The sequence below is a fragment of the Emydura macquarii genome, unplaced genomic scaffold, assembly GCF_026122565.2.
Source record: "Emydura macquarii macquarii isolate MOO-44397 ecotype Brisbane River unplaced genomic scaffold, CSIRO-AGI_Emac_v2 contig_374, whole genome shotgun sequence".
NCBI lineage: Eukaryota > Metazoa > Chordata > Testudines > Chelidae > Emydura > Emydura macquarii.
Genome location: NW_027130511.1, coordinates 14,180,098 through 14,193,959, shown reverse-complemented (window position 1 = coordinate 14,193,959; position 13,862 = coordinate 14,180,098). Strand labels below are relative to the sequence as shown.

General features: G+C 39.8%; 1 protein-coding gene across 4 annotated transcripts in view; it reads right to left on the bottom strand.

The window, feature by feature from the left end:
- STRN3 (striatin 3) overlaps nucleotides 1–13,862 on the bottom strand; it is a 102,734-nt gene that overhangs the window by 56,804 nt on the left and 32,068 nt on the right. For all 4 annotated transcript variants that reach the window (XM_067534480.1, XM_067534493.1, XM_067534487.1 and 1 more), the window contains exon 2: nucleotides 3,430–3,533. In XM_067534480.1, coding sequence (XP_067390581.1) covers nucleotides 3,430–3,533 — 104 coding nt within the window. The remainder of the gene's footprint in view (nucleotides 1–3,429; nucleotides 3,534–13,862) is intronic.

Genomic DNA, 13,862 nt, shown 5'->3' with positions numbered 1-13,862 from the left:
TCCACACTCCAAAACATAGAGGTGCTACAGCTTCTCAATGAAGTGGCTGTAAGTGGGGGAAAAAATTAAACATTGGCAAAACTGTATTTCCAGTTACTTGATTCTCTGAAACTGATTAACAATTTTAGCTGAAACTTTAAATTCATAACACAAATAAATTCAGTCTGAGGCAAACACCTGGTGTGGAAAATTTCAGCCCAAATAATTAAAATTTGGCAGTTATATGTAATTGAAAACTGGATCTTATAAGGGAAAGTGTCAGGTATTGTTAGCTATGAAGTGGCACTATTGGCTCTGCCTATTTCTACTGTAAAACACAGTGCTAAACTCCTCAACTTAAGTCCTAAAAAGAATAATGCCTTTCAGTTAGTTCATCTTGAAATTGTATTTGTAGAAACATATGAAATATTCAATTTTTTAATTAATTGGAATTTCAGTTATTTTAAAGGTTGTTTATTAAAATGATCCAGTACTTTTAAAAAGTTTTCTACATTGGATTCTAAAATGAATTAAGCCTAAGACTTTGGAAATACTACATGTGGCATCTTTGAAATCTTAAAAATGTATCTGAGCTCTGGACTACTTACTTTTTCAAATAAAATACTGATAAGAACAAGAACTGATAAGAACAAGATATTAGATTTCTTGTAAATTATTCCACATTTTGTAAAGAAAGCACACAGTTAAAATACTGTGTATTTTACTGAATAATTTCTGAAAGTACAGCAAGTATTTTGGCTTAACTGAATTCAAATAAACTTATCAAAACAAAAGCATATGTTATGTAACAAGTCTGAAAGGAACAAATGTTTTAAGAAAGAACTTACAATTATGAACTTAGAGCTTTACTTTCAACTTATAACAGAGATTTAATTTTATCTTATACCCAGACATAAGATAGGCATCTTATTTGAGAGGAAGTTGATCAGGGAAAGTAATCACTTCAAATTATATTTTAAAGACAGCACTGAAAGATGTTATTAGACTATCTTTCATGTTAGATAAGATTTGTTTTTGATACACAAACCAATTTTTAATATGCAGTGAAGAAATTAAACCAATATCATTTCATCAGAAGCCAATAAAAATTCTAAAATGTAGTTTAGATCACAGCTGTTGAACACTCAGTCTGCCTAATACATTTATGTGGCCTGCCTTACATATTCGGATTCTGCAGTACTTTAGCCTTTGTTTAAAAAGAAGATTTCTGGAACATCATGATTGCATAGCTAACGTTCCACATGTGAATGAAATGTACACTGATGCAATGATGTCTTCCTCAGTCTGCAGACAGCCTGAAACAACAGCTAAGCCTGCCTTTAAGAGACAGAATACACATCCTCTGCTGAAACAGAGATCAGAAATAGTGGGAGGTTAGTAAAACTGACCAGGAATACTGCTGTTACAGAACATTCCCTCGTAACAAAATGAACTAGCTGCAGAAAACCGAATGGGGTTCAGTTAGTCCTGGCATTTTTGTGCCCTTTTCTGTTGACTTCTCTATCCTCTAATTGCCCGTGAGGCATTCCAGACAATGCACTGAAAAGCTCTTGAAGCCAGCTATCTCAGTATCTGAAGGGCACTGCCAGCATCTAGCCTGGGGAAATTGTCAGAAAAACAGAAGCCCAATAATGCTTAAAAGGCAATACATCGAATAATAAGAATAAAAACTATTACTTTTTGGTTTGGTTTAGGTTTTTTTCTTATTGATCTGAACAGGAGGTCTGGTAAAGCCTTCCTGCAGCTGAGGGAGGCAGTTCAAACTGACTGGCTGGGCCTTCAGGGGTGTGGCCACTTCCAGTCTGCCCAGACTGACAGGTCTGGTTTATGTCTGCTAGGAGCAGCAAGTAGGAGTAAGACCCATTGTAACAGATCTGCAGACTTTCCCTGTCAAGAATAATTCTTTTAAATAGGAGTTTGAAAATAAATTAGTGACCTGGCATAAAATTTTTAAAAGCACCTATGTGACAAAGGAGCTTATGTCATTTTTTAAAATGGGATATAAGTGCTTTTGAAAATTCTACCCCTAGTCTTAACAACAGTTTTCAACAACTTTTTAATTAAATTATACTCTTTCCATAGTGGCCAACAGACCATGCTAGCAGAAACAATTTTTATTAGAAAGGGACTACTGGAGGACAGTATTAGGTAGCTTTCTAACTGCTTCAGAATATCAATACTCATCTAGAATACAGGACACTACTGTGGAGAAAGAAAAAATATGTAGACAGAATTATTCTTAGGCAACTAGCCTAAAGATGTCAATGACATGCGTGGACAAATACATCCGAGTTGACTGCGGTAGCCAAATATCGTTTGGGGTTACTGAGGACCTAAATAAATACCCCAAGCTTTTGTTTATGTATTTATTTATTTATTTTTATGTTGGGGAAAGGAAGTGGCATACTTAAAGTAACACTGAGTGGCACTTCTCTACTTTGTAAGAGAGGTAAACTGGGGACTTATAAAGTTGACTCTACCATTAAAAGTACTGTCCTATCACTAGCAAATTTCTAAATAAAACTTTGACACAGATACTGTATTTTGCACTCAATCAAAATATACACTAGAAAATTGTTTAGGTTTGGAAGGACAGCAATAATGTAACATTCACTAAATGAAAAACCATCTTTATATGACACTCTTCAAGTGTCAGTACTGGTTTAACAGATGAGAAACAAGTTATGTTAGGTATTCTCTATGTAACCTTAGCATCAAGTATCTGCCACATTTAGAAACATCTCAAAGTGTAACATTAACATTTAAGGAATGCTGCTCTTTGAAATGTAAAATGCACACTTCACATAGTGAAATAGAACAAGCATTGTACTTGATTAGAAAAGGTGAAAATACTATTTGTCTTTAAGATTTGAGTCTCATCTGTATAATATGAAGAACAGTAAATTTTTAGTTATTCTATTACATGCCTTTATGAAAAACAGTGGTGGATTCCAGTTTTGTTTTTTTCTGTTTGTGCCACAATTATTTTTTTGAGTTATGAAAGCTGACCTGGACAATGTTCTTTGTGTTTATATCTATTTACACAAGATATCATACCAACATTTCTTTATATATCATAAGTATTCAACTTTGAAAACTTTGTTTTTTGACTGCTATTATGGCAGCAAAAGTACAAAATGCTACTTCTGTAGGCCAGCAAAACAGCCAGTTTAAGAAAATATTGGTAATAGGCCTTTAGTTTTAATGGGTTTTTTTTTAAGTAAGATATTTAGGAACTGCAGAGTATTTCTCAGACTAAATTTTAGTTTAGACAAAACTGTTGGCAAAAAAACGAAGAGTTCCTTTAATTTAAATGTTCCCCATGTCCCTTACCTGTACCTTGGACCAAGTTTTTAAATGTTAAAAAATCACCTGTTTTGTAAAGTCTCTTTCAGCACAGATAAAAGCTGAACTAACATGCATACATACCTTTCTTGTTTTAATGCATATTCTAACATTTTTATTCTTCTTACTAAGTCTTTCTTCAAGTTTTCTTGACCTTTTCTTTCTCCTTGTAAAAAAGCTATTCGAGCCTGAAAATACAAAAAGAGAAGATTTGTTTTCTTACATTCACCCACAGTACAGATAAACACAATCCAGTTCACTAAATGACAAAAGTTTGCTTTGGTAATATTTAGTTTCAATCCTTGTAGTTGAAAGCATTAGTGACAAATAATATTTGATTATACATTCCCTTCTCCATAAAAATTGTAGCAATGTAGTTAGTTCTTCATAATCCTCCAGATTTCCAATTATTGATTCATATTTGCCAGATGTTCAGAAAGCATTTTTCACAGGGATAGAGGTATTAACACTAACGTAGCATTAAAAATATCCAAAAAACAGTGAACAAGTTAATGTTATAAATGTATTCTCAGAAATACTTTCTATTTGCCACTAGACAAAGGGTTTCTTACCTTATAATAATTGATATTTTTTGAGATGTGTTGTCTGTGTGTCTTCCATTCTTGGGTATTACTCGTACCTCTAGCACCAGAGATGGGAACTTTTCCCTAGCTGGAACCCTCCTGTTGGCCTGCACATATTCACTGAATGCTCTCATGCTATCCAACCAAAGGCATACAAACAAGGGCGAGGCAGACCAACCATTTATCAGTTCCTTCACCAATTAAAATCTTCTAGGGACTTAGAATAGAGGGGAAAGAGGCCGGGTTGCTAAATACACAGACAACGCATCTCAAAGAAAGAACATCACTTAATATAAGGTAAGTAACCTTTTTTTCTTCATTGAGTTGTCGTCTATATGTCCACTCTTGGAGACAGAAAAGCAGTTAACACAGGGAGGTTGGTATTGAAGTCTTACCTAAATACAGATCTAAATACTGCTCTAAAGGCTGCATCTCCTATAATTACCTGTCCAACTGCATAATGTTTCCTTAAAGTATGAGGAGAAGACCATGTGGCTGACTTACAAATTTCAAATGATGAGATATTATTAAAAGAAGCTATGGAAGCAAGCCCAGGTTCCTGTAGAATGCGCCTTAACTACTAATGGAGGATTCCGACCTGCAAACTGACAGTATAATATATACATTGGACAAAATATTGGTAAATTAATCAGCTCATTAACATAACTAAGATAAGTTAAGTAAGACCAGTACTCTTCAACATATAAATGATCTGGAAAAAGGGATAAATAATGAGGTGGCAAAATTCACAGAGGATACAAAACTACTAAAGATGGTTAAGTCCAAAACAGACTGCGAAGAGCTACAAAGTGATCTAACAGCTAGCAGAATGTTGGGAATCATTAGGAAAAGGATAAATAATATGACAAAAAATATCGTATTGACTCTTAATCCATGGTACATCCAAGTCTTGAATACTCCGTGCAGATCTGGTCACACCATCTCAAAAAAGAAATACTGGAATTGGAAAAAGTACAGAAAAGGGCAACTAAAATGATTAGGGGTATTAGGAGGAGAGATTAATTTCAGCTTGGAAAAGAGACAACCAAGTAGGCATATGATAGAGGTCTATAAAATCATGACTGGCATGGAGAAAGTAAATAAGGAAGTGTTATTTACTCAACACAAAAACTAGGGGTCACCAAATGAAATTAGAAGGCAGCAGGTTTAAAACGAACAAAAGGAAGTATTTTTTCACACAATGTACAGTCAACCTGTGGAACCTCTTGCCAGAGGATGTCGTGAAGCCCCCAACTATAAGAGGGTTCAAAAAAGAACTAGATAAGTGCATGGACGATAGGTCCATCAATGGCTACTAGCCAGGATAGGGAGCGCTTGCTGTTTGCCAGAAGTTGGGAATGGGCAACGCGATGGATCACTAGATGATTACCTGTTCTGTTCATTCGTTCTGAAGCATCTGGCATTGGCCACAGTCAGAAGACAGGTTACTGGGCTAAATGAACCATTGGTCTGACTCAGTATGGCTGTTCTCATGTTTTTGTCAAGCAATAATTTTTGATGATCTGTCAAAGAGTGAATATCTGTTCACAATATGATCTACCTGGATGGAACCCAGTCTGTTTTTCTTGTAATATTTCATCCACTGCCTTTTTCATTCTACTCAGCATAACAGTAGCCAATACTTTGCCTGAGACTGATAACAGTACAATACCTCTCCAGTTTGTGCATTAAAATCACCCCCCCCCCTTTTTTTTTTGGCAATACCACAATGATACCATCTTTCCAGTCTTGTGGCACTTGTTCTTTCACCCATATTTTGTTGGAGTTTTGTTAGCTGCTCAATCAGAATTTCACCTCTCACCTTTAATACCTCTGTTTGAATTCTGTCAAACACCAGGAGCTGTCTACTATTTGAGGCTTTTGATGGCTGCTTTAATTTCATCAGGTATTCTTGGTCCCTCTTCTATTCCCGAAGTAGCACTGGCATTTCTCTCTAACCTGTGCATGATCGTCAGCTCTGGACAGTTTAATATGGAATGGAAATGTTCTTTTCATCATCTGACTTGTTCTTCATGCATTTTCAACATCTGTCCTTGAGTATCCCTGATGGCATCACCTAAGATCAACTGGTTCTTCCTGAGAGGTCTATAGAGCTGCTTGAAGTCTCCCCTCTGTGCTGCTTCTTCTGCCACTGCAGCCTTCAATACAGTTCACTAAAATATGTGAAATATTGCTAGAAGCTATGGGATACCAGACAAGCTGATGAACATAGTAAGGAGTTTATATGATAGAAGTAGATGTGCAGTAAGATAGGACACAGGCCTGGGTGAGTGGCTCGATAGTGTGAATGTAGTTAGACAAAGATGTAAGTTACCACCAATCCTCTTTGCATTACCAATAGACTAAGTGAAGAAGCAGGAAACAAAAGGCAAAATGTATGGTGTAAAACAGATTAGCAGAGACAAACTATATGATCTTGATTTTGCCGATTACACTGCTTTATTAAGTATGACATCACATGGAATGATTGCCCTTACATCAGAGGTAGGAACAGGAAGCAATAAAAAATGGATTGAATGTAAATGCAGAGAAAAATCAAGATTATGAAGGTAGCAAACTGGACAAGAGATGCAAAAGTGTACATAAATGGAAAAGAAATCAAACAGGTAGAAAAGATCTGCTGGGGGGGAGTGTGAGGACATTTGAAGGTAGCGGTGATAAAAATATTCATACAAGATTAGGAAAAGCAACCACCACTTTTGGGAAGATGATCATCATCTGGTCACACAGAGCTCTCCACATCAACTTAAAGGTCAGATTATGCCAAGCGACTGTACTGAGCACTCTACTATATGCGACAGAGACTAAACCAATGACTGTGGCTAACAAAAAGAGATTATAGACTACCCATCACAGATGGCTAAAGAAGATGCTACATATTTTATGGAAAGACAAAATAACAAATGCAAGAGTAAGGGAGCTGACAGAGCAGGACGTATTAGAAAATATTAGAGGAAAGTGGTTGGGACATGTACAAAGCATGGAAGATGGGAGACATGCTAAGCAAGAATTGAATTGGGTACCCAAGGGAGGAAAAAGAAACTTAGCCAGGTCAAGGAAGAACCTGAGGACTGGAAAAAAGCAAATATAGTGCCCATCTTCAAAAAAGGGAGGAAAGAGGATCCAGCGAACTACAGACCAGTCACCCTCACTTCAATCCCTGGAAAAATCATGGAGCAGGTCCTTAAGGAATCCATTTTAAGGCACTTGGAAGAGAGGAAGGTGATCAGGAACAGTCAACACGGATTCACCAAGGGAAAGTCATGCCTGACCAACCCGATTGCTTTCTGTGATGAGGTGACTGGCTCTGTGGATGTAGGGAAGGCGGTGGATCTGATATACCTTGACTTTAGCAAAGCTTTTGATACTGTCTCTGACAGTATTCTTATCAGCAAGTTAAAGAAGTATGGGTTGGATGAATGGACTATAAAATGGATAGAGAACTGGCTAGAGCATAGGGCTCAATGAGTAGTGATCAATGGCTCCGTGTCTAGCTGGCAACCGGTCACAAGCGGAGTGCCCCAGGGGTCGGTCCTGGGGCCGGTTTCGTTCAACATCTTTATTAATGATCTGGAGAATGGGGTAGATTGCACCCTCAGCAAGTTTGCGGATGACACTAAGCTGGGGGGAGTGGTAGATACCCTGGAAGGTAGGAATAGGATACACAGTGACCTAAACAAACTGGAGGATTGGGCCAAAAGAAATCTAATGAGGTTCAACAAAGAAAAGTGCAGAGTCCTCCACTTAGGAAGGAAGAATCCCATGCACAATTATAGACTGGGGACCGACGAGCTAGGCAGCAGCTCTGCAGAAAAGGACCTGAGGGTAACAGTGGATAAAAAGCTGGATATGAGTCAGCAGTGTGCCCTGGTTGTCAAGAAGGCTAATAGCATATTGGGCTGCATTAGGAGGGGCATTGCCAGCAGGTCACGGGAAGTGATTATTCCAATCTATTGGGCATTGGTGAGACCGCATTTAGAATATTGTGTCCAGTTTTGGGCCCCCCACTACAAAAAGGATGTGGACAAGTTGGAGAGAGTACTGTGGAGGGCAACCAAAATGATTAGGGGGCTGGAGCACAAGCCTTATGAGGAGAGGCTGAGGGAACTGGGCTTGTTTAGTCTGCAAAAGAGAAGAATGAGGGGGGATTTGATAGCGGCCTTTAACTACCTGAAAGGGGGTTCCAGGGAGGATGGGGCTAGGCTGTTTTCGGTGGTGGCAGATGACAGAACAAGGAGCAACGGTCTCAAGTTGCAGTTGGGGAGCTCTAGGTTGGACATTAGGAAAAAGTTTTTCATTAGGAGGGTGGTGAAGCACTGGAATGGGTTACCTAGGGAGGTGGTGGAATCTCCATCTTTAGAGGTTTTTAAGTTGAGGCTTGACAAAGCCCTGGCTGGGATGATATAGCTGAAGTTAGTCCTGCTTTGAGCAGGGGGTTGGACTAGATGACCTCCTGAGGTCCCTTTCAACTCTAATGTTCTATGATTCTATGAACTGGCAGAAGACAGTGACAGAAGATATTGAAAGCACTACCATCACCTGAGAAGAAGTTTCATGTTAGCAAGCAATCGGAATTAATGGAGGAATTGGACTGCCTGATGTGTCAGCGGCATTGGAGGTCTAAAGTAAGGTTAACATGAAACTCAGACACAATCTTAGGCAGAAAACTCAGATGAGGCCTTAATGAAAACTTATTCCCAAGAAAAATCTTATTGGGAGAACCTGATATCAAAGCATTAATTTCACCAATTCCATGAGCAGAAATAATCAGAACACTGTTTTCATGGATTGAAGTCTTAACACACAGGTAGCTAACAGCTCAATCAGGGTTTTCATTAAACTTGACAACACAATATTCGGATACATAGAGCAAATGGATCCTTTATAGGTGGAAATACCTGAAGTAGATACTTAAGAAATCTTTCAGAATGAGCAAAATGTATTAAAACTATCAATTTTAGGATAGTAGGCAAATATTGAAACTAGATTCACTTTAATGGAACTAACCGGTAACTCAGAATATTTTAAGGAAAAAGGTAATCTAAATTAAAGGAAATATCAGCCTAGAAAAGGGAAACAGTCTGATCCTGAGACCAAGCATCAAATCTTTTCCATTTAGAGCTGTAAGTAGTTCCCATGAAAAATTTTCTTCTGTTTATTAAAATGTTCTGAACTGCTTGAGAACAGATTTTCTCAGCCTCATTCAAGCAGTTAGCATACAAGCTATCAGATGCAGGGATGATGAGTCCAGATGAATAACTGTCCAGTTCTGATACCAAGTCAGGAACCAGAGAAGGGGTGATCCATGATCTTATTGACACCTGACCAGGTGCAGAAACCAGTATTGTCTGGATCATGCTGGTGGAAGCGGAGTCTTGTCTGAGCTTCATTAAAGTTCTGGGAATGAGTGGAATTGGTGAGCAAGCATAATGAAGGTCTACAGATCCTAAATACGTTGGCAATAGAGCCTAGATTGATCCCTGCTCTTGATCAATACCTCCAAAAATTTTGTTGATATTTGTGGCAAAAACAAATCCACATGAGGCCAACACTATTTCCAGAATGTCATAAGAGTAACAGATGTCTTTAGAGATCATTTGTGGTATGATGCAAACTGTCTGCTTCGCAGATCTGCACAAACATTCAGAAAACCTGGTAGATAAACTGCTTCCAAAGACAGCTTATGTTCTATACATCATTCCCAAAGAAGTTGTGCTTCTTGACACAAGTGTTGATCTTGCCTCCTGCAGTTTGTTTACATAAAGTATGATGAAGGAATTGTCCATCATAATCCGAACAAGCTTGACTTGAATCAGATGAAGAAAGCAAATTAAAAAATTGCTTAAAATTCCAACATGTATATATACAAAAAACTCTTTCTCAGATCATAATGCTCATGTCTGATGATGCTGAATGTAAGTCCCCAATCTAGTTTGGAGGCATCCATCATCATCTTTAGAGTGGGCTGTTGGGAAACGCTGACAGTCATCTCTATGCTTCTGTATAGATGGACTGGACAGTCTTCAACCAAGTCATAGCCCAGCGTCAGGAGTGACACACACATAATGACGTGCCCTAATAGTCTCAAGCACACACTGATTGTCTTTACAGGCTTTCTTTGTACCAGCAGGATCACATTCACCAGGTTCTTGAATCTGGTTTGAGAAATATACACTGATGCTGTCTTGGAATTTATAAAAGCCTCCTATAAATTCCACTTTCTGAAACTGACCTAAGTTTGATTTCCTCATGTTGACTCTCAGACCTATGTTTGAGAATTTGAGAGTTAAGATGATGTGATTCATTATTTGTTTTTGGAAGAGCCTAGTAGAAGCCAATTGTCTAAATATGGATACATTTTGATGTTGTGCCTTCTGAGAAATGCCATCACTGCAGCCAGACACTTTGTCAAGACCCTTAGATCCGAAACAAGTACAAAAGGCAACACTATGGACTGGTGGTAATGGGTCATTTCTACCACAAATCTTTAAAAAATTTTGGGAGCAGGATGGAGATGTGAAAATATGCATTCAGCATATCCACAGCAGCAAACCAATCCAGTAGAGTTTGCAAGAGTATAGCAACAAGAGTCACCATTTTGAAAAGTACTGAGTTATCTCAAATCTAGAATGACCCCACTGTCCCCATTTTATTTTTGGGATAAGAAAAAATGGGAATATAAACATTTTCTTTTTAATTGAAAGGAAACCTCTTCAATAGCCCCAAGACCTAACAGGAATTAAAATTCCTCTCACAGAAGTAATTAGTGCAAGGGATCCCTGAAAAAGGAGAGGGAAGGGGAATTCTAAGGGTAGACAGCCTGAAATTGTATGACATAATCCTAACAAATAATATCTGAAACCCATCTGTCCATACAGATGTTTTCTCAGATGGATTGAGGCTGTCCACTAGCATGTTCTGAGTGTCAGGGAGGTATATTGCAGAAACTGATGTGGTTCTAGATGCACCAATTCCATAAGCTGACCACCTTTATGCACCATGGGAGGAATTTTGCCCCTCCTTATTTGTTTATATAGAAGACAGATGTCATGTTCTCTGGCATTATCTGGACATGACTGTATCATGTGAGTGGGAAGAATGCACTGCAGGCCTGTCTGACTACTCTTAGTTCCAGGAGACTGATATGCAGTGAAGACTGACCTGACCTTCCAAAGTGTCCACATACCTTGTGCTGTGTGGCTGCCCATGTGGACTTCCAAGCCTATAACGGATACATCTGTAATCATCATCATGTCAGGTGTGGGTGTTAGGAAAAGGGACTCAAAACACACATGTTCCGGCTTCATCCACAAGGTGAGTGAAGCTCTGACACTGACCGAGATTGTCATTATGTTCATGCTGTCTCTACGCAGTGTATATACACTGACTTGAGCCAGGATTGCAGACAATGGAGATGCAACGTGGTGCATGGTGTTACTTAATACAGAAAGTCATGCGGCGTAGTAAAGAAACACAGATCTGGACTGTTTGGGGTTTGCAAGTGACTTGCTTTATCAAGCTGCTCATGGCATGGAATCTGTCCACAATGAGATAGACGCTTGCTATGGTTAAATCCACGACTGCCCCTATAAAGTGTATGAGTTGTGTGGGAATCAGAGTAGACTCTTCCACGTTTACACAGACTCCGAAGGATGACAGGCAGCAGAAAAAGGACAAGCTAGCCGACTGAACTTCCAAATGGAATCTGACTGTTAGGAGCCAGTCATCTAAGTACAGGAAAACTCTGTAGCTGTTTTGTCTCATCTGTGCTGCAAGATGACCTCCGTGAAAACCCTGGATGCTGTTGTCAGACCAAACAGGAGAATCCAAAACTGCTAGCATTCCGGTCCTATCAGAAACCTAAGGAGTCTTCTGTGGGATGGGTGGATGTCCACATGAAAATAAGTCCATTTTATGTCAAGAGCTGAGAATCATGTGTCTTTTTTTCAAGAAAGACATTACTGATGCCAATGTAACCACGAGGAATTTTAATTTGCAAATAAAAATATTTAGCGGATGTAGGTAGAGAATTGGCCTCCATCCTCCCTTTTTCTTGGGAACTATGAAATAGCTGAGTAGAACCTTTCCCCTTGATGCTGAGGTGGCACTTGCTCTATTGCTCCTTATTAGAGGAGAGAGTCCACCTCCTTTCTTTCAGAGGATCTCCTCATGAGAGTGGTCCCTGAAGAAGGGCTGGGAAGGGATTTTTGGAGATGGAGAAAAACTTGATAGTGTAGCCGAAGTAATACCCGTTTGTCCATTGTTATAACCCTCCAGTTGTGGGCAAAGTACACTAGATGGCCACCAAAGTGTACTTCAGAAGCAGGTGGGGATGGCACCACGGTTTGGTCACAACTCTCAAGAATCCCATTAAAAATAACCTTTAGCCTGTGATGAGGCTGGGGCAGTCGTCAAGATAGATGGGGATGCATACCGTGGCTTCTGTACCCCTGGACGCTTGTGTGGCAATTCATATGGTCACTGGTGGTAGAAGAGTTGTGGAAGAGGCCTTGGTTTATAGACCGGTTTATGGATTCTTCCTTTTCAGGGCTCAGGTACAAATGCTCAGGAAGTGGAGGAGAAGTCCTCAGTGGGGTTCTGAATGTCTCTGGGAAGCCCCAAAGAGTGAATCCATGACTGTTGCTATATTACTACTGTGTTCATCATAAATCTAGATGCAGCATCATCTGCATCTACTGCAGCTTGCTGTGAGGTTTTAGCCACTAGTGTGTCTTCTTCAACAAGGGCTTGGAATTGGGTTCTGTCCTCCTGGGGTAGTTTCTCTCTGAATTCCAGGAACTTCAAATAGTTCATAAAAATCACATTTTGCTAGCAGGGCCTAGTAGTTAGAGATTCTGAAACAGAGGCTAGTGGATGTAAAAACCTTCCTCCACAGAAGGTCCAGGTGTTTAGCTTCCTTGTCCACAGGTGTGGTCTTAGAGTGCTGCTGCCTGTATCTTTCTGTGGTTATTTGTAATACTACAGAATTGGGAGCTGGGTGCAGGAACAAGAATTCTACCCATGGCAGGCACAAATGTTTCTCATTCCTTTCAAAAGTTGGGGTACACACTGCTGGTGTATGCCATACCACTCTAACTGGTCTCATTCACTGAGAGAATACCCAAATGGGTCCAGTGGGCTGCAGAATATCCAAAAGCTTGTGCTGTGTATTTTGAATTCCTTCTAATGGAATCTGAAATAATGCCACCACCCTTTGCAATAGTTCTTTATATGGCCTATGGTCATCAGGTTGGAATTGTGAAGATGGGGCAATTGCCTCATTGCATGAGGAAGAGGATACACCTACACCAAAAGATCCAGCTCATCATCTTCCTTCTCCATGTACCCCTGCGCAGCCAGCTGCTGATGTCTAGGAGGACAGGAATGATGTGACTCTCTGGTAGAGTACACGGATCTGAGGCATCGTGCATGAGGATCCCATGGACCCCAATAGGGCCAGTATGAATGGTCAAAGGCTGTTTGGGATGGCAGGCAAGGCACTGGGTACCAGTGATCTCTTGGAGGGTAACCATGCTTAGGATGGACCCAAGAAACCTTGAAAGCCCTGTCTGGGCTAACCTCCCTGGGATGGGGGAGGTGATGGGTCATCCAGGACATTGGATTTAGCCAATGAGAAGGCCAGATCCATCTCCATCACTGATACTGGTAGGAGAACGCTCAGGCTCAAGGATGGACTAACCCCTTCTACTTGAGGTGATATTCTCTTCTGGGGTCAAGATGTCCCTCAGAAAGACTGGGATGGAAAGCGGAGGAGTTTGTGGGTCCAGGAGAGGGAAGATATGCATATGAATCAATCCGTTCTGGAGTACACAGAATCCCAGCTGACAGTTTTGCTGGTGCCATGACAGATTTTGTGGTTGTGGTTTTATGAGGCCAAGCCAGGCGACGCAT